The 22,277-nt window shown below is 41.6% G+C and overlaps 1 protein-coding gene across 1 annotated transcript; it reads right to left on the minus strand.

Annotated features, from left to right (window-relative positions):
* Positions 1-932: 932 nt before the first annotated feature.
* LOC128357747 (uncharacterized) lies at positions 933-20,574 on the minus strand. The gene is made up of 10 exons (XM_053318117.1): positions 20,463-20,574; positions 16,176-16,517; positions 15,550-15,837; positions 14,176-14,480; positions 13,999-14,064; positions 12,857-12,997; positions 10,211-10,918; positions 3,706-4,014; positions 2,230-2,601; positions 933-1,196 (listed from the first exon to the last, which is right to left on the minus strand). The coding sequence occupies exons 1-10, from the start codon at positions 20,572-20,574 to the stop codon at positions 1,023-1,025; spliced, it is 2,817 nt and encodes a 938-aa protein (XP_053174092.1). The 3' UTR covers positions 933-1,022.
* Positions 20,575-22,277: the final 1,703 nt, after the last annotated feature.

Here is a 22,277-nt window from a genome sequence, read left to right on the forward strand (position 1 = left end):
AATTAAAGAAAATCAATCTAAAAAAAATATATAGATAATAATAATAATAATAATAATAGTAATCTGCTGCTAATCTGGCTTCAGGTCATTTATTATTTACATTACTATAAATTATTGTTATATGCAGCTTGGAAATACTGACAAAAATGTGAATTAATTCATAAATAATTGTAGGCCTTAACGTCATCATACTTTGATTTAATGGTGAAAAGGGTGTTAAATTCTATTCTGTAGTATTTAAAAGGTTTTGAAAAGTTTTAAAAAGAACTTGTTGAACCTTGCAGAAACACTGCTGTACACTCAACTGTTTAATAGTTACTTGTCCTCTGAAGCTCTCCGCCCATTGAAGTTAAACTCCAATTAAATTATTTCTGCCTCAGCAGCAGCTCTGTCTCCAGGAAATATTTGTTTGGCCCAAAAAATATTTGTGTGGCACAAAGCAACACCACTCCACTGCAGCTTCCTCATGTTCTCCACCATGCTGCCATAATAGAGGATTTAGGTTTCTGCTGCTTTCCTTTAAAACACATTCAAACTTAAACCTTAGAGCTTCCAACCACAGGAGACATCCTCTATTCTGAATCTGCTGTTTTTCCACAGTACTTCACAAACAGGACAGCAGGAAGTTGGAGTGAAGAGTCCATTCAGTGAGTCCTGAAACAGGCTCCTGCTTTTACAACAGCTGGTTGTGCAAGTACAGCAACTTTACTAATCTCACTACAGATTAAACATCACCTCCTGCACAGTGAGGAAGCTGGAGGGTAGCGCTGTGTCCATAGAGGAATATCGTACAAATGGTACTCTGGCAGAAAGAAAGATGAACACACATGATTATCCATCCAGAGACATTCTGTAAGTGGATGGAGAGATCATGTAGATGAAGAATAAAAGAGGAGAAAATGGTTTTACAGCAGACACTGGAGAAAGAAGAAGGGAAATTAAGAAAAAACTAAGAATAGAAGAATTGTTGGGAAAGCACTGATATGTGGATGAAATGATGGATAAAAGAGGGAAGCATGGCTCTAGCTGGAGATGGACAAGATGGCTGACGTGTCTTTAGCCTTGTCGAAGAAGATGGATGTCTCATTGGCTGCCTTCAGTTTGACCTGGGCGGAGCCTGGCGAGCCTTGAGTCGTAGTTGGCTGACACTCCTGACAGCAGCAGCAGCAGCAGTCCATGAAGGCCTGACCGAGAGCCTGAAACACAGACAAACACCAGCGGATTCATGATCTGTTGGTCCGTCCATCGCTCGTCACAGACAGCAAGAGTTAGTATAGGGACAGTTTATTCAACATTAGCGTGTCAGCAGTGCTGCTTGTCTCTGCTGAGCTTTGAGCGCTACATTAGAAGAGTAAAGTGCGGTGGTGGCAGGGATGAGCTACCAAGAGGAGATGATGAAATACCATCCATGAAGAATTTAAAGACCGACACCAAAACAAAGTGGTGCTCATGTTTCTAAAGTAATCCACCAGGAATGTCTACTTGCATGGATGTGATTGGTCAATGCTGGATGACGTCAGCTCAGTTCTTTGCTGAGACATCTGCTGTGGCACCCGCACTGCTTTTGTCATGTTTACTGAGCAGCTTAAAAGTATCCTAATAGAATGATGCTGCAATAGTCATAGCCAATAGTAGTAAGACCAAAACAGTACTCCTACATCACACTGTGAGAAAGTTTCACAGATGGTCTTGCAACTAAAGACAGCGTAGGAGAACTATATCTCAATGACTGCTGCTACGACCCCCATCTAATAACCAACCAATAGGAACACAGCATGAAGTGACTGATCAATGCGACACTAGCGATAGATCCGACGAAGTAAAACAAACTCAACTAAATGTTTGGGATTCCAACAAATGTGTCTCTAGCTGTTAGCATGACCACTCCAAACAGGACGTAACTGGATGACAGGTCATGGTGTGATCATCGTACAGTCTACATACATCAAATGTCACATATCCTGCCTGCAATAAACATATAAGATTGTTGAACACAGTCTGTGGGCACCATTAGACACCAGGAAGATACATCAACACTGGAGTAATGACCTGACCAAGCTGTGAAGGCAGTGGGAGTATCAGCAGTCCTAACCAAAGAAACGCAAACCTTTCTTGACACTGATCATAATTTTGGGTTTCAGTTATTGAATTGTTCACAGTCTCACATTTCTTTGCATCTAAGTTAATCTTTTTGGACTCCAGTAAACCTTCTTCAACTGTCAGACTTACCTTACACAGACACAGCAGCAGCACCGGTGTAACCGATGCCTTGAAAAACAACAGGAAGTGATGCAACAGTGCCAGCATGGCCGCCGTGTCCTCTGAGATGGTGATGTCGGTGTAGGCCAGCGTGATGTTGCAGACGTGTTCGGGCAGGGCGCAGATGCCGTACATCACAGCTAACGCCAACAGTGTGCAGTTCAGCTGCCGCTCCACCGCCTGGTGCTGCTGCCGCTTCTGATTGGAGGAGCGGTCGTCGAGGTTACGCTGCTTTTGGGTGGAGGTGGAGTCGCTGTTGACGTTGCGAGTGGCCAGTTGGCAGAGGACGGTGAAGAGGATGGGGAGGCAGAAGTAGCAGCCGAAACACCACCACATACGACCCTGAAACACAAAGAGAAGCAGCCTGTTAGAGTACCGGAGTAATCTGATTACTGACGGTTCTACATGGAGACAGTAATACTTTGTGGTATTTTTTACTCCTTCAATTTGTGGAAGTTTGTTGTACTTTGTTGTTGGTACTTTATAATATGAGGGGCTCTGCAGATCTTAGTACTTTGAGGCACTTTGCATAGTCCAACAATCAGTGCCTTAAACAGGAGACCATATTACAGTACATAAAATATACAAAGGTTTTTAGATGCTTCCTTTTTCGTTTTTGAAGACGGCTTTTTCCAAAACTTCAAAAGCAATGTTCAGACTCTCCCTGAGTGGTCAGCAGCTCCTCTAACTACAGCAGGCCTGGCTGATAACCTTAAATATTATTAATTTCTTCACTGCTCACTGACTCTAAATTTTAAACACAACAGTTTCATTCAGTTGTGTTTCTGTAATAATAGTTTTAATCTCCGGTCCGGTCTTGACTATGACCCTCAGAAAGCTACTAGAGCGTTTATGTGGTATGTGTTGACTTGAATGGTCATAGTTTGTGGTTTTTGTTACGTTGCATGTACCTGGCATCATTTTTTCCCACCTGACATATTTATATTTACAAAAGATTTCAATGTTATGAGCCCCACAGCGATCAAAGTTTTGAATTCCAGAAGATAGGGAGGCAGGTTTGTTATATACCGTCTGACATCCTAAATCAGGACCTCATCAATCAATAAATCAATCAATCTTTACTTACATAGCGCCAAATCACCACAAAAGTTATCTCAAGCCACTTTCACATTAAGCAGGTCTAGACTGTACTCCATAATTTAAAGAGACCCAAAAACTCCCCTTTAACGGGATGAAACCTCTAAAATGGATCCAAGTGGACGTCCATCTACCTAAAAGAGGTGACAGCAATGTGTTTGAGTAAAGAGGAACCTGGACATCTAACGCCTTGTAAGTCAGACTCAAAATGTCATGTTCAACCCAAGAGCAGTAGGATGTGGGCTTTGAGGCATGACAAGACGAAGACTTGGCTGATTTTTAGAACTGGACTCGGTGGAACCTCAAACCGTCTGTGGGTTCATTCGACGCTTTGTGTTGGAGACTCACCTGGTGATACCTGAGCAGCAGAGAGTGGAGGGAGTCAGGCAGGTAGAGGGACAGTGGAGAGTTGGGGGTGATGGTGCAGGAGTCGATCAGCCGGCCGTTGGAGGGGGACATGGCCCGGCTGAGCTGCCAAAGGAAGATCTCGGGGCTGGACAGCAGCAGAGCGGCCAGCCACACCAGCAGCAGCTTCAGCAGCACCGTGCGGCAGCGCTCCACCCGCCGCGCCTTCGGCTGGGACGAGCTGGTGGCGGCGTGGAAACGATCGATGCCCAGAGCACACAGAGTGAAGGAGGTGATGCCCAGAGAGACGACCTGCAGAGAGGAGGAGGAGGTTTTCAGTTCATGTTCAGTTTCATCAGAGCAGCTTTGTTGCTTCAGAGCTGCAACAATTAGTCAATTAATCAATTAGTGGATTAAAGTAAAATTAGTCTGCAACTATTTTCATTGTTCCAGTCAATTTTCAAACAAACATGTCAAACATTTGCTGGTTTCAGGATCTAAAATCTGAACATTTTTTGTTTTTATGATATATGGAAACAAATTAAATGTGTTCTGATTTTGAATGGTTGCTCTAACAAAACATGGATACCACTGGACTTTAAGAAGTTTTTAAACTCCTTTTTTACAATTCATAGACTAAATTATTATTCAATCACTCAAGTAAATAATTAATATTAATCAATGATGAAAATAAGTCAGTTTCAGCTGTTCTGACGAACTGCTAATTGTTGTAGAATGTAAAATAAATTGTATTATGAGATATTTTAATTTACATTTGAATAAAAACAATCATCACTAGGTGTCATATTGATTAACCAGTTCAATCATATGCTCACAGTTTACTACTATGACATTCATACTACTATGACATTCATATCATACCAACAATAAATTCAATATCTTTAAGACAGACTTTGTCAACCTTTAACATCATGCCACAGTCATTTCCTAAATATACATGATGGACAGCAAGATACATTTATATAAGAAGATATTCAACAGTTTATATGAAGTTAGTGTGTTAGAGTGTTCAAAGAAGTTCACAATTTCTTTTGTGTGTGTCTCACAATAACTAACTAAATGTTCACAAAAAATAATGAACTAATCCTTTAACTGTACAAACATGTGGTCAATCAATCAATCTTTATTTATAAAGCTCCAAATCACAACAGAGTCATGTGAAGGCTCTTTCCACATAGAGCAGGTCTAAACCGAACTCTTCAGGTTTCATTTAAAGAGACCCAACATTCCCACATGAGCAGCACTTGGTGACAGTGGAGAGAAAAAACTCCCTTTAACAGGAAGAACCCTCAGAACCAGACTCAGAGTGGGAGAACATCTTTTAACAGGAAGAACCCTCAGAACCAGACTCAGAGTGGGAGAACATCTTTTAACAGGAAGAACCCTCAGAACCAGACTCAGAGTGGGAGAACATCTTTTAACAGGAAGAACCCTCAGAACCAGACTCAGAGTGGGAGAACATCTTTTAACAGGAAGAACCCTCAGAACCAGACTCAGAGTGGGAGAACATCTTTTAACAGGAAGAACCCTCAGAACCAGACTCAGAGTGGGAGAACATCTTTTAACAGGAAGAACCCTCAGAACCAGACTCAGAGTGGGAGAACATCTTCCTGAACCGGTTGGAGTAGAGAGGAGAGAGAGGAAGAAGAGGAGAGAGAGGAGAGAGAGGAAGAGTAGGAGAGGAGAGAGATGAAGGAGAGGAGAGAGAGGAAGGAGAGGAGAGAGAGAAAGAGGAAGAGAGAGAAGCACATGGTGAGTTACTAAGAACCTGAAGAGTGTCTTCTTCTTTCCTCACAGGTTAATTAGACGCTTGTTTGATTTATAATCCGGGCTGAATGAGGCTTTAATTAGAATTTGAAGGACTTAAGTCCCATTTAGAGGGGATTTAGTCCTCTAGTGGAGGTAGAGTGACTTTAATCCAGTAATGAAGGAAGGTTGTCATCCTCCTAACAGCTGCCTCAGGATCCTTTCTACAGCCTCCATTTAAACACCGGACAGAGTAACATCACCTGCACTGGAAGATCGTCTGTGATGTCTCGTTGATTTGATGATTTTCCGTTCGTACAACTACTGTCACTGCTAAATTCTGTCAACTTCTTCTTTCTACTGTTAGGAGACAATTTGGATGGATGGACGGCTGGATGGATGGATGGATGGATGGATGGATGGATGGATGGATGGATGGATGATAATGGATGGATGGATGGATGGATGGATGGATGGATGGACGGAGGGATGGATGGAGGGAGGGATGGATGGATGGATGGACGGAGGGATGGATGGATGATAATGGATGGATGGATAGATGGATGGATGGATGGATGGATGGATGGAGGGACGGATGATAATGGATGGATGGAGGGAGGGATGGATGGATGGATGGATGGATGGATGGATGGATGGATGGATGGATGGATGATAATGGATGGATGGATGGATGGATGGATGGATGATAATGGATGGATGGATGGATGGATGGATGGATGGATGGACGGAGGGATGGATGGAGGGAGGGATGGATGGATGGATGGACGGAGGGATGGATGGATGATAATGGATGGATGGATAGATGGATGGATGGATGGATGGATGGATGGATGGAGGGACGGATGATAATGGATGGATGGAGGGAGGGATGGATGTATGGATGGATGGATGGATGGATGGATGGATGGATGGATGGATGGATGATAATGGATGGATGGATGGATGGATGGATGGACGGAGGGATGGATGGAGGGAGGGATGGATGGATGGATGGAAGGAGGGATGGATGGATTATAATGGATGGATGGATAGATGGATGGATGGATGGATGGATGGATGGATGGACGGAGGGATGGATGGAGGGACGGATGGATGATAATGGATGGATAGATGGATGGATGGACGGAGGGATGGATGGATGATAATGGATGGATGATAGATGGATGGATGGATGGATGGACGGAGGGATGGATGGAGGGACGGATGGATGGATGGATGGATGGACGGAGGGATGGATGGATGATAATGGATGGATGGATGATAATGGATGGAATGGATGGATGAACGGATGGATGGATGATAATGGATGATAATGGATGGATGGATGGATGGATGGATGGATGGAATAACTTTCCAACAAGCACCATCCATCAGTGATCATCAGTCATGTTCGGCAGGTATGAAGTGTTTAGACTAAAAGTTGTTTCATCTCTCCTTTTATGATCCAGTCTGAGTTCTGTGCATTTTTTTATTTATCATCCAAACAGAGAAAACATCTGTTCAAAGGAGGATTTATGAGAGTGGCCCTCGCAGGTCCCCCGACCCCAGACCCCAGATCAACAGATTAAAACAAATCATTTACCACAAGTTTGTGCAGTTAAGAAACTCATGCAGTCAAATATGGACATTTAGTTAAAGCCCATTCCTCTGTAAATGTTTACTGACTGAACAATCAGGTTCTTCCCAAACTGATTAAACTCTACCTGTCCGGTCTGAGGTCAGTTTGTAGCCCTGTTACCTCTAAATGTGTAAAGTTCAATAACATAACTTTAACAGCCAGACTAACTGATCTGATTGGTCTGTTTGACAATATCTAAAAAAGGCCTGACGTCTGGTATTTTATTATCAGAATATTTTATATTTTTATTATTCAACAAATCCCATAAACAGACCTGAACCAACATTGTGTTCATCCATTTGACTTCCCTTTGTCTGTTTCTTCTTCTTTAGAAACAAATCACACATACACTATTTATTGTAGATTTGTTGGGTCTGAAACATGTCGCCTAGTACAGCTGTGTTTTTAATAGATTTAGATAACAACAGAAGTTTATGGCACAGAGGAATGAAGCTTTATAACTGTTCCCACACTGGTTCCCTCTTTATACACACCACAAGTCATCCCTTCATCCCTTCATCTCCAAACCTTTGACCCTCTTCTATTGTTGGGATAAATCTACATCAGCTTACTGTTGGTTTGAGTTTCCTTGTCTGTCTTGTCTCCTCCCCTTGTGCTCCTCCCCTGTATTGTCTTTGTTTCCCTTTGGCAGAGGCGGGGCTCAGTGGTGGAGGTTTGGCACACCTGTTTCTAATCACACTCATCAACTGCAGTATAAAGACCCAGTTCATCCGTCCGTCCTCTGCCAGATAGTTCTGCTACTTATGTGGTAATGCTGGGCTAAAAGAATGATTGCGAATCTAACCGCACAAATATTTTAACCCAATCAAAACCCAACGCCCCTCAAATCACACAAACAAATGCATCTTTCAATGACATTATTTCACCTCTCTCAGTTTTGCTGTGAGACTGAAAATCATAATTCTGTGTCAAACATATAAGAGCAGATTATTGATCTGAACTGACAAAGATTAAAAGTGGAGCAAATGTAGGAAATTCATCTAAAAAAGTTTGATTGAGAAAATAATGAATTACTGATTCTCGTAAAGACGACAGATGAATCGTGTCTGTTCGGTTCTCAGCTCCAATATGGCCGCCGGAGAGAAGAGGTTACAAATCATACAAAAAAAACATTTTCACCCCAAATTTGTTCCTGTCAAACCATGAAAGCAGCAGCAGGACGCACCAGCAGACACGGAGACAGGTTACCATGGTGACTGACTCTCAGTGTGTAGTTTGTTTCCACCGTAAACACAAAGTAATAATAAGTGAATCAAATACAGTTTAAACCGACTGACACTAAATCAGCTGCAGTGGTGAAGCAACGCTCGGCTCTGCACTCAGACTGAATAACTTCAGTATGTTTGGAGCACAGCTGTGTGGATGTTTGGGCACAAGAGTTTAAAGTTCCTTCACCAAGACAGATCATAGTTTCTCCTTCACCAATCAACATTTGGTATGAGTGGAAACGGTTGTTAGTATTTAATTATGGAATATTATATCATAACCTTAGTTTTATAATCTTACACGTCTATGTTTGTGACCATAAATCTGTTCTGAAAACTACACACAAAACCAGAACACACAGTAAACATGTTAAAAGTCTGCATGATATATATATATATATACACACACACACACACACACACACACACACACACACACACACACACACACACACACACACACACACACAGTCTTTAACATGCAGGCACGTACAAAATAACATCACTATGGTTACAGGTACTAAACCCTTTTCTAATTGGACAATATTCCTTATTTTATTGAGTTTAAACTCTGCATCAAATCTCTTATTGAATCTTATCAGGTTTCATTATTAACTAGAGTCTAAAATAACTCAAAGATGTTTAATCAGCTTTTGTTTCAACAGTTTTGAATGTTGACGAGCTGAAAACGATGTGAGCAGCTACTGAAGCTCCTGATTCATGACTATGAAGCTCAGTCTGTTTCACATGTTGATCTGAATCAAAGTTTAATGGAGGTGATCAGCTGATCATTTCTCCAGAGAAGAAACTACAGAAACACACAGAGTGCAGCAGAGCGTGCAGCAGTGTGACAGAGTGATGCATCTTTACTAACAAACAATCTTTGTATGACTACAGACAGCAGCTGCAGAGAACAAACACACTTTTACTTAATTAACATTAATTATCTACAGCTGATCTGAAGTGTCACTGGAACCAGAGAACATGATTTCTTCTTGTTTGTTTGTTTGTTTGTTTGTTTGTTTGCATCTGATCAAAATAAATAGATAAAGAAAATATCAGATGTTCTTACTGATTCAGTCTACTTGTAGTTTCTCAGTGTTAAGCTGTTGTAGTGTTGACTGCAGTAAACGTGTTGTGAGTTGTTGCTCGGGGAAATGTTTGGAGCTTCAGGGAGTTTCCAGGTTCTGGTTTATATTTACTGATCCCCAGTTTTCATGCAGGTTCATGACGGGTACTTAAACAGTGCAGGAACATTTTAGTATTTGTAGTAGTAGTTTAACATTATATTTTAATATTTTACTGTTTGATTATAATCTATTTTGTGTAGTATTTTATCATTTATTTTCTTCTTATATTATATTACATAATTTTCTTGTTTTATTTTTATACTTATTGATTATCATTTGATTACATAATTTTCTTTCTTATCTAGTGTTTTATCTTTTATTATTTATGTATTTGTTTTATTTGCATTTTACAAGTGTTTCAATTTTGGTATTTTACTTGTATCTTGTTTGTGTATTTATCATTTTGTGCGTTTGTTCGTCATTTGTAAATCACTTTGAATTCATTTGACTTGTATGAAATAAAAATTGATTTATTAATTGATGCGAGTCTGATAAATTCAGGCCCTGATCTCCTGCAGACGTGGTGTGATGGTAACTTTACCCGCCGTAACAAACATCACAGGTTCAACTTTTCCGGTGATGACCTCTGACCTTTCCTCCAGCAGCATCTCACCTGTCCTTGTCCTCAGTGGATGAACCTATCACCTGTACGCTCCTCTGGCGCCCCCCACAGGACAACATAAAAACACTTTCAAGCGATGCTGACTTCCTCCTTCCCCTCCCACTTCACCTCAAGCCCCACCCACCTCCATATAAGGCACCATGCGGCAGGTGATGTCACCCAGGATCCTCCTATGGGAGAGCTGGTTGAGGACCACCACCGGCAGGCAGAGCACTAGAACCAGGAAATCCCAGAATGCCATGCTGGCCAGCAGGTAGTTCCAGGCGGACCTCATGTAGTAGTTGTTCCAGACGATACACATGACCGCCATGTTTCCCACCACGCCCACCGCCAGCACCAGACCCGCCAGAAACAGGATGGCGTAGGCCGAGTACGAGCTCTCCGCCAGCGGGTAGAATGGGTTGAAGAGTCCCGGGGTTTCGTGGTCGTTGCTGGAGGTGTTTCCATGGTGACTGATGTCATCACTCTCACCATGACCGCCAACACCTGCTGTTACTGTCGTTGAGTTGTCGAACTCGGTGGCTTGTGGCGTCGTCACTGAGTCGTTCTCAAAGGACTGGCTGAAGGTGGACTGTTGCTCGTCCTCATCGGCCCCACGGGCCACACGGCGGTTCTGATTCAGGTCTAGATCCAGCATCTCAGGGAGGGGCAGGCTCTGATCGGAGGCATCCCAAGTCTTGGGCTTGCTTGTCCAAAGGGGCTCAAGTTTAACATGAGAGGACGGTTTATCGGCACTGTTGCTCTGCCCGACGCTTTTAGCATCTGAAAACAGCAGCGACAGGTACACAAACAGCCACATGCCGACAGGTGGAGCCATGGTGCTGATTTTAAACTAGAAAAATCCCCAAAAACTGCAGTAGATTCAAAAGAGTAATGATGCACCAAATGGTTCCAGCAGTACTTCCGAAAAGTCCCAGTATTCAATAATACAATGATCAGTTTCCGAATGAAAGGTTGATCCTACTCCGAGCTCCTGGAAGGTGACAGACAGACAGAGATGTTGTTTAGAGTCGACAATTTCAACAACAATTTGGGTCGAACTGCTTCAAAGTTTGAAGGTATTAATGAGAATAGCTACCAAAGTTTCCTAAATTTGCAAAGTGACAAAGAAATACTTTTGTCTGTTAAAATATCCAGGAGAGTTTTAACCAGTTTGTAGTCCTGACACTCTTCTTCACTTCTCTCCTCCTCTCCGCTTCTCTTCTCGTCTCACTTTAAAATCCCAGTATGCCCACTTTAAAAGTTATCCCTGTTTTTTCTTTCCATAAGTAATCCAAACAGCTGCTGGAGCTCCAAGAGGAGGAGGAGGAGGGGGAGCAGGGTGAGGGTCTGTGTCCGTGTCGGGGCTGCTATGTCTGGGCTGGAGGCAGCAGAGAGAGACTGGGTGTCCTGCAGCTTTGAGGGTCTCTGGGAACAAGCAGCCCTCTGCAGTATGGCTGGATGGAGCTTTTGTCAGGACACACACACACACACACACACACACACACACACACACACTGACAGGCCTACAAACAAGGTTGGCACACACTCAAACACACACATTTGTCTGCACAATCATGCATGCATACTTTCTTTTCCTCTTTCTGGCTCTCACTTTCTCACACACACATTTAAACTGACTCTCAGCTCTGCTGCCCCCTGGTGGAGGATTTACTGTGAATCGGCTGAGTTCACACTGACAGAGAAACAGCTGATCTGAATACTGATGAAACTGTTTGTACTTGTACACTTTGAGACAGGCCTTCAAATGTCTGTGTGAGGGTTAAGATTTGGTTTTTAGAGTTAAAGGAAATGTTCATAATTATTCAGGCTGTCTTTTTTGTTACTATACATGTTTTAAGACACTGGACAAATAGTGAACTCATCCTTTAGGATTGGCATTGGGGTTTAGATTCAGTTTAGGGTTGGGTTTAGACATTTAGCTCTCCAGGTCAAGATCAGGGTCAGTGGCTCGTAAATCTTTATGTTATTATCTTTAGATTATGTTATACTGCCTTTACTGCCAAAAGCACATTATAATCTTCCTGTATGAAAATGTTCCCAACAGGTACCATCAGAGATGAGCTGTGGGACTCGGTCACTGTAACTGTTCATTGGACAGAGGCAGAGAGGGAAAGTTCTTAGGGAGGAAACGTAGATCAGGATTCTGCCTTCAACTCTTAATTCTCAGCAGACACTGAAAGAAAATAACTAGAGGTATGTTGAATTACTCAAAATAACTGTTAGGGTGATGAATATGAGATGATAGAGACACATGTGGCTGTATTTTACTGTAACATCACAGACTGTACTATAACAACAGAGATTTTACTGCATCAGAAGAGATTTTATTATAGCATCAGATATTTTGGTGGAATATAAAACAGCCAGGTACATTGACTCTGAACATTTAACTCATACATTCAGTATCAATATTTTAACATCATGTTGAGAGAAAATGTGATTCAGCAATGTTACATATCTGCTGTTGTAATTTAGTCAAATATAAACATAATTTGTAGGACACAGAGTTGGTTCAAAGTGTAGAAGAACAATATCAAACAACATCTACAGTTTAGAAGACAGAATGAATATTTCACTATAAGAAAGAAATAAGTTGTTGAACATTCTCAGAAACATTAATAGATGTGTATCATCAGTATAGAAGTGAAGAATAGCAAGTTTATAGTTAATATCTGCTGATTAAACAAAGAATAAAGAAATAAAGTGGAACAAACTGGAACTTTGCAGCACATGTCAGATCCAAATCCAAACATCATCACATGTTTGCTGTCTCTCTAAGTGTAGAGTAGGTGTGGTCTGGATCCATGCCGGCTGCATCCAGACTCTGGTAGTCGGGGTCTTCACTCATTGAGACAGGAGGACGGTTCTCATGGTGGACAGGAGGACGGTTCTCATAGTGGACATATAACTGAAAATGAAACAGGAATAACATGAAACCTAAAATACAGCAGTAAGCAGTGTAACAGAACAGATATTGTGTTCTTCTTAGATAATTGTTTGCTGATATTTTAGTGATAACAACTCAACAGGTCAGATGTCTAATAACAGTCATTATGATTTTATTTCATTATAGTTTTGTTCATATTAGTGAAGTATTTGCAGACGTGAGATTGTTTATTACTAACTACAAAAATAAAATGTCTGCCAACAGTTAGAGTTCACATGAGACATTCAGAGTTAAAGAAAGTCACCTCATTGTTTCTGCTGTCTGAAGTTTCTCTGGTGTTCAAACCAGAATTCCTCCTCATCTTCAGTTTGTAGACGAACAGCAGAACAACAGCAACCAGCACAACAATCACAGGAACACATACAACCAGAGGCCAGAAGTAACCTGGACGAGAGACATCCGAGACAGCTGGGAAGGAAGAGAGAGAGAGAGACATGTAGTGTATAGTTTAACAGACTGGGATCTTTTGTCTTGTATTGGAAGCTTAAAGGTTCTCTGTGGAGTTTTTGACCATAAGTAGCTTGTTTTTACATGTGGATCTACGTTGTGAACATGTGGTTGATGTGATACACAATCCTACCAGTGGTTTCATATTATCCCACTGATCTATAGGACAGAGGAACGTGCCCAGAAATGCATTAATGTACCAATAAAAGCAGGAGAGAAGAAGACCTCAAGCAATTCAGGATTTTAAATACTTTAAATAATCAGTTTGCAAATATCCCCCCGGGAATCGTCACCTTATCGTGGTGGAGGGGTTTGCGCATCCCAGTGAACCTGGGAGCTGTGTTGTCATGAGCATTAGCCCCTGGTAGGTCTCCCAAGGCTAATTGGTCCCAGGCAAGGGATGCCGGGCGGGTGTGGGGATACTCATGAACTCAGGTCGCCTCCCTGTGACTTCGCGTTGCTGGGGGGAAGGCTCTGACTATTGTTTGCGCATATGCACCGAATGGCAGGAGTACCCGGCCTTCTTGGACTTGCTGGGAGGTGCCCTGGAATGGGTGTGGCCTGGCGAGTCCAAAGTTCTGCTAGGAAATTCAACGCCCACATGGACAATAATGGAGAAACCTGAAAGGGGGTGACTGGGAGAAATGGCCTGCCCGATCTGAACCCGAGCGGTGAGTTGTTCAGCAGTCTACAAAGCACATGTAGATTGGATGAGACTGAACGACCATGTCCCTGTACCGCTGTGAGAGCTGTGTCCGCATCCTCGGCACAAAGTCAGAACTGTTCTCAGTGGGTGTCGGGCTCCACCAGGGCTGCCACTTGTCCTTGATCCTGTTCGTGATTTTTATGGACAGGCTCTCAAGGCGCAGTGGGGGGAGGAGAGAGTCCAGTTTGGACCTCAGAATCACTTTTTTATGGATGATGTTGTTCTGTTGGACTCTACACTTGAAGTGGTCGGGATGAGAGTCAGCACCTCCAAATCGGAGGACATGGTGCTCTGCCGGAAAAAGGTGGATTGCCCAAGTGGAGGAGTTTAAGTATCTCAGGGTCTTGTTCACAGTGAGGGTAGGATGGAGCGGGAGATCGACAGGCGGATCAGTGCGGCGTCAGTACCGCGTCGCACCGGACTGTCTTGGTCAAGAAGGAGCTGAGCCTGAAGGCAAAGCTCTCAATTTACCGGTCAGTCTACGTTCCAACCCTCACCTATGGTCACGAGCTTTTGGGTAGGGACCAAAAGAATAAGATTGTGGATACAAGCGGCTGAAATGAGTTTCCTACGAGGAGTGTCTGGGCTCAGCCTTAGAGATAGGTTTAGGAGCTTGGACACCAGGGAGAGGCTCGGAGTAGAGCTGCTGCTCCTCCGCATCAAAAGGAGTCAGCTGAGGTGGTTCGGGCCATTACTGTTCTTACCGGACCTCCTGTGGAGAGTGCAGTAATATATAGAACCAGCACGGTCACATTTTTGGGATTCAGTAAAACAATACCTCTTTTACACTCAGCATGTTTTGGTGAGTTACACTGAATATAAATATAACCTTCAAAGTGTTCAACATGCTTAATAATAACGGTATTAATGACATCATCAGTATTTTCTGGTGATCAGCTGATTAAAGAATGAAGGAAGTGGAGATGTGAGAAAAACATGAATACAGTGAATGAAGGAGTTTGTGTGATTTCAGAGAGGTTTATATGTGTGTCGTCACCAAATAAAGTGACCAAAACATCAGAACATGAGAGCACTGAGCTGCTCTGAGTAATCAGACAGCAGACCATGAGAGATCCTGACACCATGATTTTAGTGCCACCATTGACTGTATATAAATATGGACCACGTGTCTCCACTTCCTGCTGCTATGCAACGTTTTTTCATCAGTTGGAGGTTGTGTTGTCCCACATACAGCTGTATCTTTGTCATGATTTTTAATATAAAACTATAACAATTTTTTCATTTTAGACAAAAACAAGAAATATTACATTATTATTTTTCTTTAAGAACTCATATGCATTTACCAGAAGGTACATAAATTAAGAATAAACATTTTCATGATTTTCAATATGAAACTCACCATCTACAACAAAGATCGGGAATGGGTAGAATGAATCTGGAGACGAAGGTCTGCCGTAACCACACTTGTACCGTCCTGTGTCCGACTTCTGCAGCTGTGTGATATTCACATACAGTCCATGTTCAGATCCTTCTCTATATTCAATGCTGTATCTGCCACTCTGAGCTCTGTTCCCTTCTGTTTCAATCAGGATGTCTTCTTCTTTTTTACATTCATCCTTACAGAAGAACTTCCTGCTTCCATTGACAGTACCATTGCATCCATATGTGACACTTCCTCCCTCAGTTTCTGCACGGACGAAATTAATGTTGTCACCAAATGGTGCTTCTGAAAAGATGAACAATCTTAAACAGTTAGTGTCTGTACTTCCTGTAAGATGCTGCAGTCTGATCACAATATTTCCTGCTTCACATTGACACAGATCCACAGAGTCACACTGGGAGCTGCCCAGTTCAACCACAGTCTGACTGCTGGATACACTGAGTCAATATATCATAAACGTCTCACAGTCTTCACACAGTTTAATTACATTCTATCTGACTTCATTTATTCTTATGCTTCACAATCATTAAATGGGATGAACATAGTAAATATATCAGGTTTTGTGACTTTCAGTAGAAACTCACCATCTGTAACTATGAGGTCAAAGTCACAGTAATAATCTGGAACCAAAGATCCACCCAAACCAAATCTGTACCGTCCAGAGTCCGACTTGATCAGCTGTGTGATGTACACAGTCAAAATTCTTGTTCCAGAGGGTTTGTCTTCAGATCTGATGCTGTATCTGCCGCTTCGAGCTGTGACATCATCATTTTTAATGAGAATGTTTTCTCCTTCACATTCTCCTTTACAGAAGAACTTGGTGTTTCCAGACGAAGTCAAGTAGCATTGTAATGAACCACTTCCTCCTTCAGCTCCAGCGTAAAGGTATGGTACATTGGTGAGTCCAGTGTCTCCACCCTGCAGTGCTGTTGGAAAGATGAACAGTGAATACTGATGATCAATACTTTGTGTATTGTAGACTTACTGTAAAACAGACTGCAGCTTAATGAGAGCTAATCCATCACTTCACAGAGAGGCAGAGATGAAACAGAGGCAGTGTGGTGGAAGAAACAGCACATACTCTTCTGTGTCTTATAATTAAACATCATCCTAACACCTTATATCAGGGGTTCTCAACCTTTTGCAAGCGGGGCCCCCCCAAAGCTGGTTCATTGCAGTTGGGGCCCCCCCTCCTCCCGGTGTCACCCTCCCTCGCGGCCCCAACCCCACTACACCACCTTGCATAGATAGATAGATAGATAGATAGATAGATAGATAGATAGATAGATAAAATAATAGATTTGTTATTTTTAGGCCCACACTATTATTATTATTATTATAATTATTATTATTATTATTATAATCATCAGGTAGGCCTATCATCATTACTAGGCTATTGTTATAACTGGCAGTAGCACCAGACTTCTAATGTGAGCTTGCAGGCATTATTATTATTATTATTATTATTATTATTATTATTATTATGAGTAGTGATATCCCTATTATCATTACTAGGCTAGCTATATAATTATAGTTACATGCTTTGCTGTTATTATTATCATTAGTAGTAGTAGTAGTAGTAGTAGTATTACTATTATTATTATTATTATTATTATTATCATAGGCCTATTATCATTACTAGGCTATTGTTATAACCGGGAGGTAGGCGATGTTAATGTGAGACCTGAGCCTGCTTTGCCTTGCAAAGATCCTCAATTCTTGGTGCAGTGTCTGATAAACATAGCCTCAAATCATCCTCAATTTGTGCACGATTCCGGTATTTCGTTTTGAGTGCAGTCATTTTCGAGAAGCCTGCCTCACACAAATATGTCGACGCGAAAGGGAGGAGAATCTTCAATGCGACGTCACAGAGTTGAGGGTATTCCTGCATCAATGCTGCCCAGAATGACGAAAGAGGGCAGGAGGTGAAACGTTCCTTCAGCCTACTGTCACTCTTCAGCTCAATAAGCTGTTCCTGCATGTCAATTGACAGCTCGTTTGCTGTGCACACAAATGGATCTCGAACCCACGCGAAAGAGCGATAATCCTCTTTGAAATACGTCGCAAATTGTTGTCTCATTGCAGACAGGTGCTCAGACGCTGACTGAAATAAAGAGGTGAAATCGTGTGACGTGCCTGCATCAGTGATAAAGTCTGCAAGGCTGGGGAACATGTCGCAGTTCCCTCGACTCGCGATTTGTTTTTAATGATTTTTTTTTTATTTTTATGATTTTTCCCTCCATCCTGTTGCCTACTCGCGCCCGCTCGCGCCCCCCCCGGAGAGTGTTCGCGCCCCCCCAGGGGGGCGCGCCCCACCGGTTGAGAAACACTGCCTTATATGAAAGCTTTGCTTCACAGGTAGATGTGTCTGGGTTTTGTTTACTATATATGGTGATAATGATTCTCACTTTTCTTCCTTGTCTGAAAATATGAGTTGAGAAACACATAAGGGTGTTGTCATTTTATAATGAGGAACATGTTGCTGTTTCCTGTCTGTGTGGTTGTAGTGCAGTGCGTCAATTATATTGCACAATGTCCTATTGCACATACTTCTTACACTCAGATTTGTGTGCAGATATTATTGCCCTTGGTAAATGTACACATATAATGTTAAAGTTATTGTTTATGTAAAAAGTGTAAAAGTTCACTAGGCTTTATTTTGTCACTATACAGAAGTACAGCGAAATAACAGCAATCACCCCGTCCGTACATATACAACATACAATACATGCAATAAGACAGACATAACCGGATGACTGAGCACAATAGAGAGGGGAGAAAAGGAAAAAAAACAAGGAGAGAGGAGGTGAAAAAAAAGCAGCTCCCAGACTGTGCTCTGTGTGGGAGTAGGCCTACAGTGTGGGAACAGGGAAAAAAAACTCAGCAACATAAGCACATATGAGGACAGTTTTTAAGCAAATAGTAACAGAATCATTTAGAGAACAACAGAATAACTAATTAACATGACAGCAACATAAAAACTAAAGTGATAGAAATGTGACATTAGTTCAAATGTCCACAATGAATGTCCAGAAGCAGTGTGTGCTGCAGCTTTGCAGACACAGTCAGGTAATCAGTCCTCACCTGATAAGAAGCAGAAGAACAGAACCTGGTGGATATTCATTCTGAGTTTGATCCTGATGCAGAAAATCATCAAACTGTCAGAGAACTGCCTCAAAGTGTCTGTCTGATCAATCAGGAAGATGAAGACGCCTTAAGTTAACATTACTTCCTCTTCCTCTCTGTCTCTCTGTCTCTCTCTCTCTCTCTCTCTCTCTCTCTCTCTCTCTCCCCCTCTCTTCCTCTTTTAATTGGGCAAGTTGTAAGGGTTCCTTCATGTCAGCTAGTACTGGTCATGCTTCATGCTATCCAGAGACACAGAGAGTGGAAACAGCTGATCAGATGTGTGACTTAAACATTCACTGCATCATTATTTCAATAAATGTGTTTCTATCACCCATTTCATGCATAAAGTTTACTTCAAGTGAGCAAAAAAGAGAAGAAGAACAAAAAGGGTGTGTTCCGCTTTCTTTGCTGATTGTAAAACTTCCTTATTTCTAGAATGGGCCAAAGTGTCCTGGTGGTTGGCACATTGTTTATCACACCAAAAAATGTGTTTGTTCTCATCAGTTTGCTTCTCAAGGTTTCTGATGTGTTGCACATTTCTGTTTTACTAGTTTATATAGTTATTTCTAAATTAAGAAACATATGATGTGAAACGCTACAGTGAAGCTGAATGACCAATGATCTGTATGTTCAGTGATGTTAAAGTGAAAAAAAATCTTGTTTGAACCAAAAGCTGCAGCAGAGTGACTTTATTTCTTTCTAATTGAGCAGCTCATGACAGCAGAGGGAGGGCCGCACATTCGCTTGTAATGGCCGGTTTGCATTTTATTCATGATGTCGCCGGCCTACCGATGGCCACCCCGCCTTTGAATGTTAATGGATATAGATGGATGGATAGAGAGAGAGAGGGAGGAGGAGAGAGGAGCTCAGTGCATCATGGGAGGCCCCCGGCAGTCTAAGCCTATTGCAGCATAAACTAGGAGCTGGTCCAGGACAAGTAAAGTATTTTAACTGCTGGTTTACATCTGTTTGTCAAAAGAAGAACTAACTGCAACATGATATTAATTATTTTACAGTTTGTAAATGAAGCTAAACAGTATCTGAGTTCATTTCTCAGTCAATAAATAACATAAAACAATTACGGTGTAACTTTATCAGTTCATCAGCAAACATAGAATAGTCATGTTTGTAGTGTTTAATACTAGTACTGCTACAGCAGGACCTTTACTTTGAAATGCACCTGGACTGCATACTTGACTGTATGTGTGACCAGAGCGGAAAATAAATAAAGCAGACGGCATGACTGATGCTCCTGATCAACTGTGTACCTCATTTCATTAATATAGACATAATTTGAACCCCCATGTCATGTGACGTCAGAGCCGTATCTCCCGTTGTGGTGAGGAGATGAACAGTACTCGTTAACCAGCCAGCGATCTGTAACTCACTCACGTCCAGTTTAATCCTTCCCGTTAACGTCCGTCGCTTGTGGAGAATTGAGCTGAACGAGGGACTAAGCTACCTCGACTTTCTCTCTAACTTTACCGCAGTTTGTGGACTATTTCACCGGCACGTCTCACGTCCTCTGACTCCGGTGACTGTTTGTAAGAAGGCGCCATGAGACGCTGTGTGACGTCTTTTACAGAGACATGCGACGCTTTGCAGGTGCAGCTGAGTGAATAGACCAAATCACTTCTGACATGACCACAAATGTTCTGTTTATGTGACAGCAGCTTTATTAAAGGGAGGAAACTTTATGTATTTCTGTTTGTTAAGAGGAGGAAAAGTATTGCACATATATTAACATTGATCGTCTCTGGCCTGCAGTTCAGCTCTCTGCCACCGGGGGTCGATGTTGCTGCATAACAGCAGAATCACCTCGAAATCTGAGATTAGTAGTTTCAGATGTGAGTCCATGTTTGTGTTAACAGGTGATCTGCCTCTGCTGCTCTGACTTTCTTTTTTATTGTTCATTTCATTTTATTTTAATGAGTAGATTTTTGTCCTGATCTGAGGCCTGTTACTCACAAATCTGCAAATGCAAATAAAATATAAAAATGTATTGTCATGTCCACAAAGACTTTCATATATACAGTTTAAAAAGCAGTTTTACCCAAATATAATCAGCTGTACATGAATTTAAAGTAACTAAATGTGTGCGCAGGAAGCTGAACACACAAAGACCTACAAACTCAACACAAGATGAACAGAAGTTACATTAAATTAATGTAAAATATTCTATCTCACATAATTAGACTTTTGTCAAACTTAATTTAACTTTAAAATTTAAGGCTGAAATGTTATGTTAAAATGGTTCATTTCAGGGGTTTATTATTTTATTACTTTGCACATATATACAGATGACATGACCCAGATTATAGAAATAAAACAAATGTGACAGGAGAGCCACTGATACAAAGGATCTCCAAAAATGTAAAAGAAAAAAAGGAATTAAACTGACTCTCAGCTCTGCTGCCCCCTGGTGGAGGATTTACTGTGAATCGGCTGAGTTCACACTGACAGAGAAACAGCTGATCTGAATACTGATGAAACTGTTTGTACTTGTACACTTTGAGATAGGCCTTCAAATGTCTGTTTGAGGGTTAAGATTTGGTTTTTAGAGTTAAAGGAAATGTTCATAATTATTCAGACTGTCTTTTTTGTTACTATACATGTTTTAAGACACTGGACAAATAGTGAACTCATCCTTTAGGATTGGCATTGGGGTTTAGATTCAGTTTAGGGTTGGGTTTAGACATTTAGCTCTCCAGGTCAAGATCAGGGTCAGCGGCTCGTAAATCTACTGTGTCAATAGGTGTGTTTATAATATTCACTCTGTTTTAGCTCTGTTTTTACTCTCTACCAACTCCTGAGGGAAATATCTGGCTCTTTAGCTGCTAAATGCTCCACTATGTTCACCAGCTAGTCTACAGCTAACTGTGTCTGTTTGCTGGTTGGTGCTGAGCAGGTAGTGTACAGTGGAGTTTTATTCTCTGAAATTGATGCTATGAGAGCGCTGAGAGTGAACCAGAACAGTAAAGTTGCAGCTGGACAGTTAAACAATGAGCTGAAACTCACTATAAAGCTATGTAAAGCTGAGAGGAGCTGTAGACTCTCTGATAATTGTCTGCAGGTTTATCACTATGAGCCACAAACACATCACACACTGACAGTGTAATCTGCCAAAAGAAAAGAAAAGGAAAAGATACTCGAGAGTCAGTGAGACTTGAAAGTGTTAAAATATCAAACATGATTCATTCTTCACAGGGTTTTCATTTAGAAGGTTAAATGGAAACTTAAGCCTTCATGTTATTATCTTTAGATTGTGTTATACTGCCTTTACTGCCAAAAGCACATTGTAATCTTCCTGTGTGAAAATGTTCCCAACAGGTACCATCAGAGGTGAGCTGTGGGACTCGGTCACTGTAACTGTTCATTGGACAGAGGCAGAGAGGGAAAGTTCTTAGGGAGGAAATGTAGATCAGGATTCTGCCTTCAACTCTTAATTCTCAGCAGACATTGAAAGAAAATAACTAGAGGTATGTTGAATTATTCAAAATAACTGTTAGGGTGATGAATATGAGATGATAGAGACACATGTGGCTGTATTTTACTGTAAC

This window comes from Scomber japonicus, chromosome 4 (genome assembly GCF_027409825.1).
Source record: "Scomber japonicus isolate fScoJap1 chromosome 4, fScoJap1.pri, whole genome shotgun sequence".
In the NCBI taxonomy this organism is placed as follows: domain Eukaryota; kingdom Metazoa; phylum Chordata; class Actinopteri; order Scombriformes; family Scombridae; genus Scomber; species Scomber japonicus.

What these genes read in the sequence shown, in the direction of transcription:
- LOC128357747 (XM_053318117.1), bottom strand. Translation starts at nt 20,574, where the DNA reads ATGGACTCACATCTGAAACTACTAATCTCAGATTTCGAGGTGATTCTG. An exon ending in ACTCTACACTTAGAGAGACA is followed by an intron (nt 10,919 to 12,856) that starts GCAAACATGTGA and finishes GGATTTTTCTAG; the next exon opens with TTTAAAATCAGCACCATGGC. An exon ending in GCATGGTGCCTTATATGGAG is followed by an intron (nt 4,015 to 10,210) that starts GTGGGTGGGGCT and finishes TCCTCTCTGCAG; the next exon opens with GTCGTCTCTCTGGGCATCAC.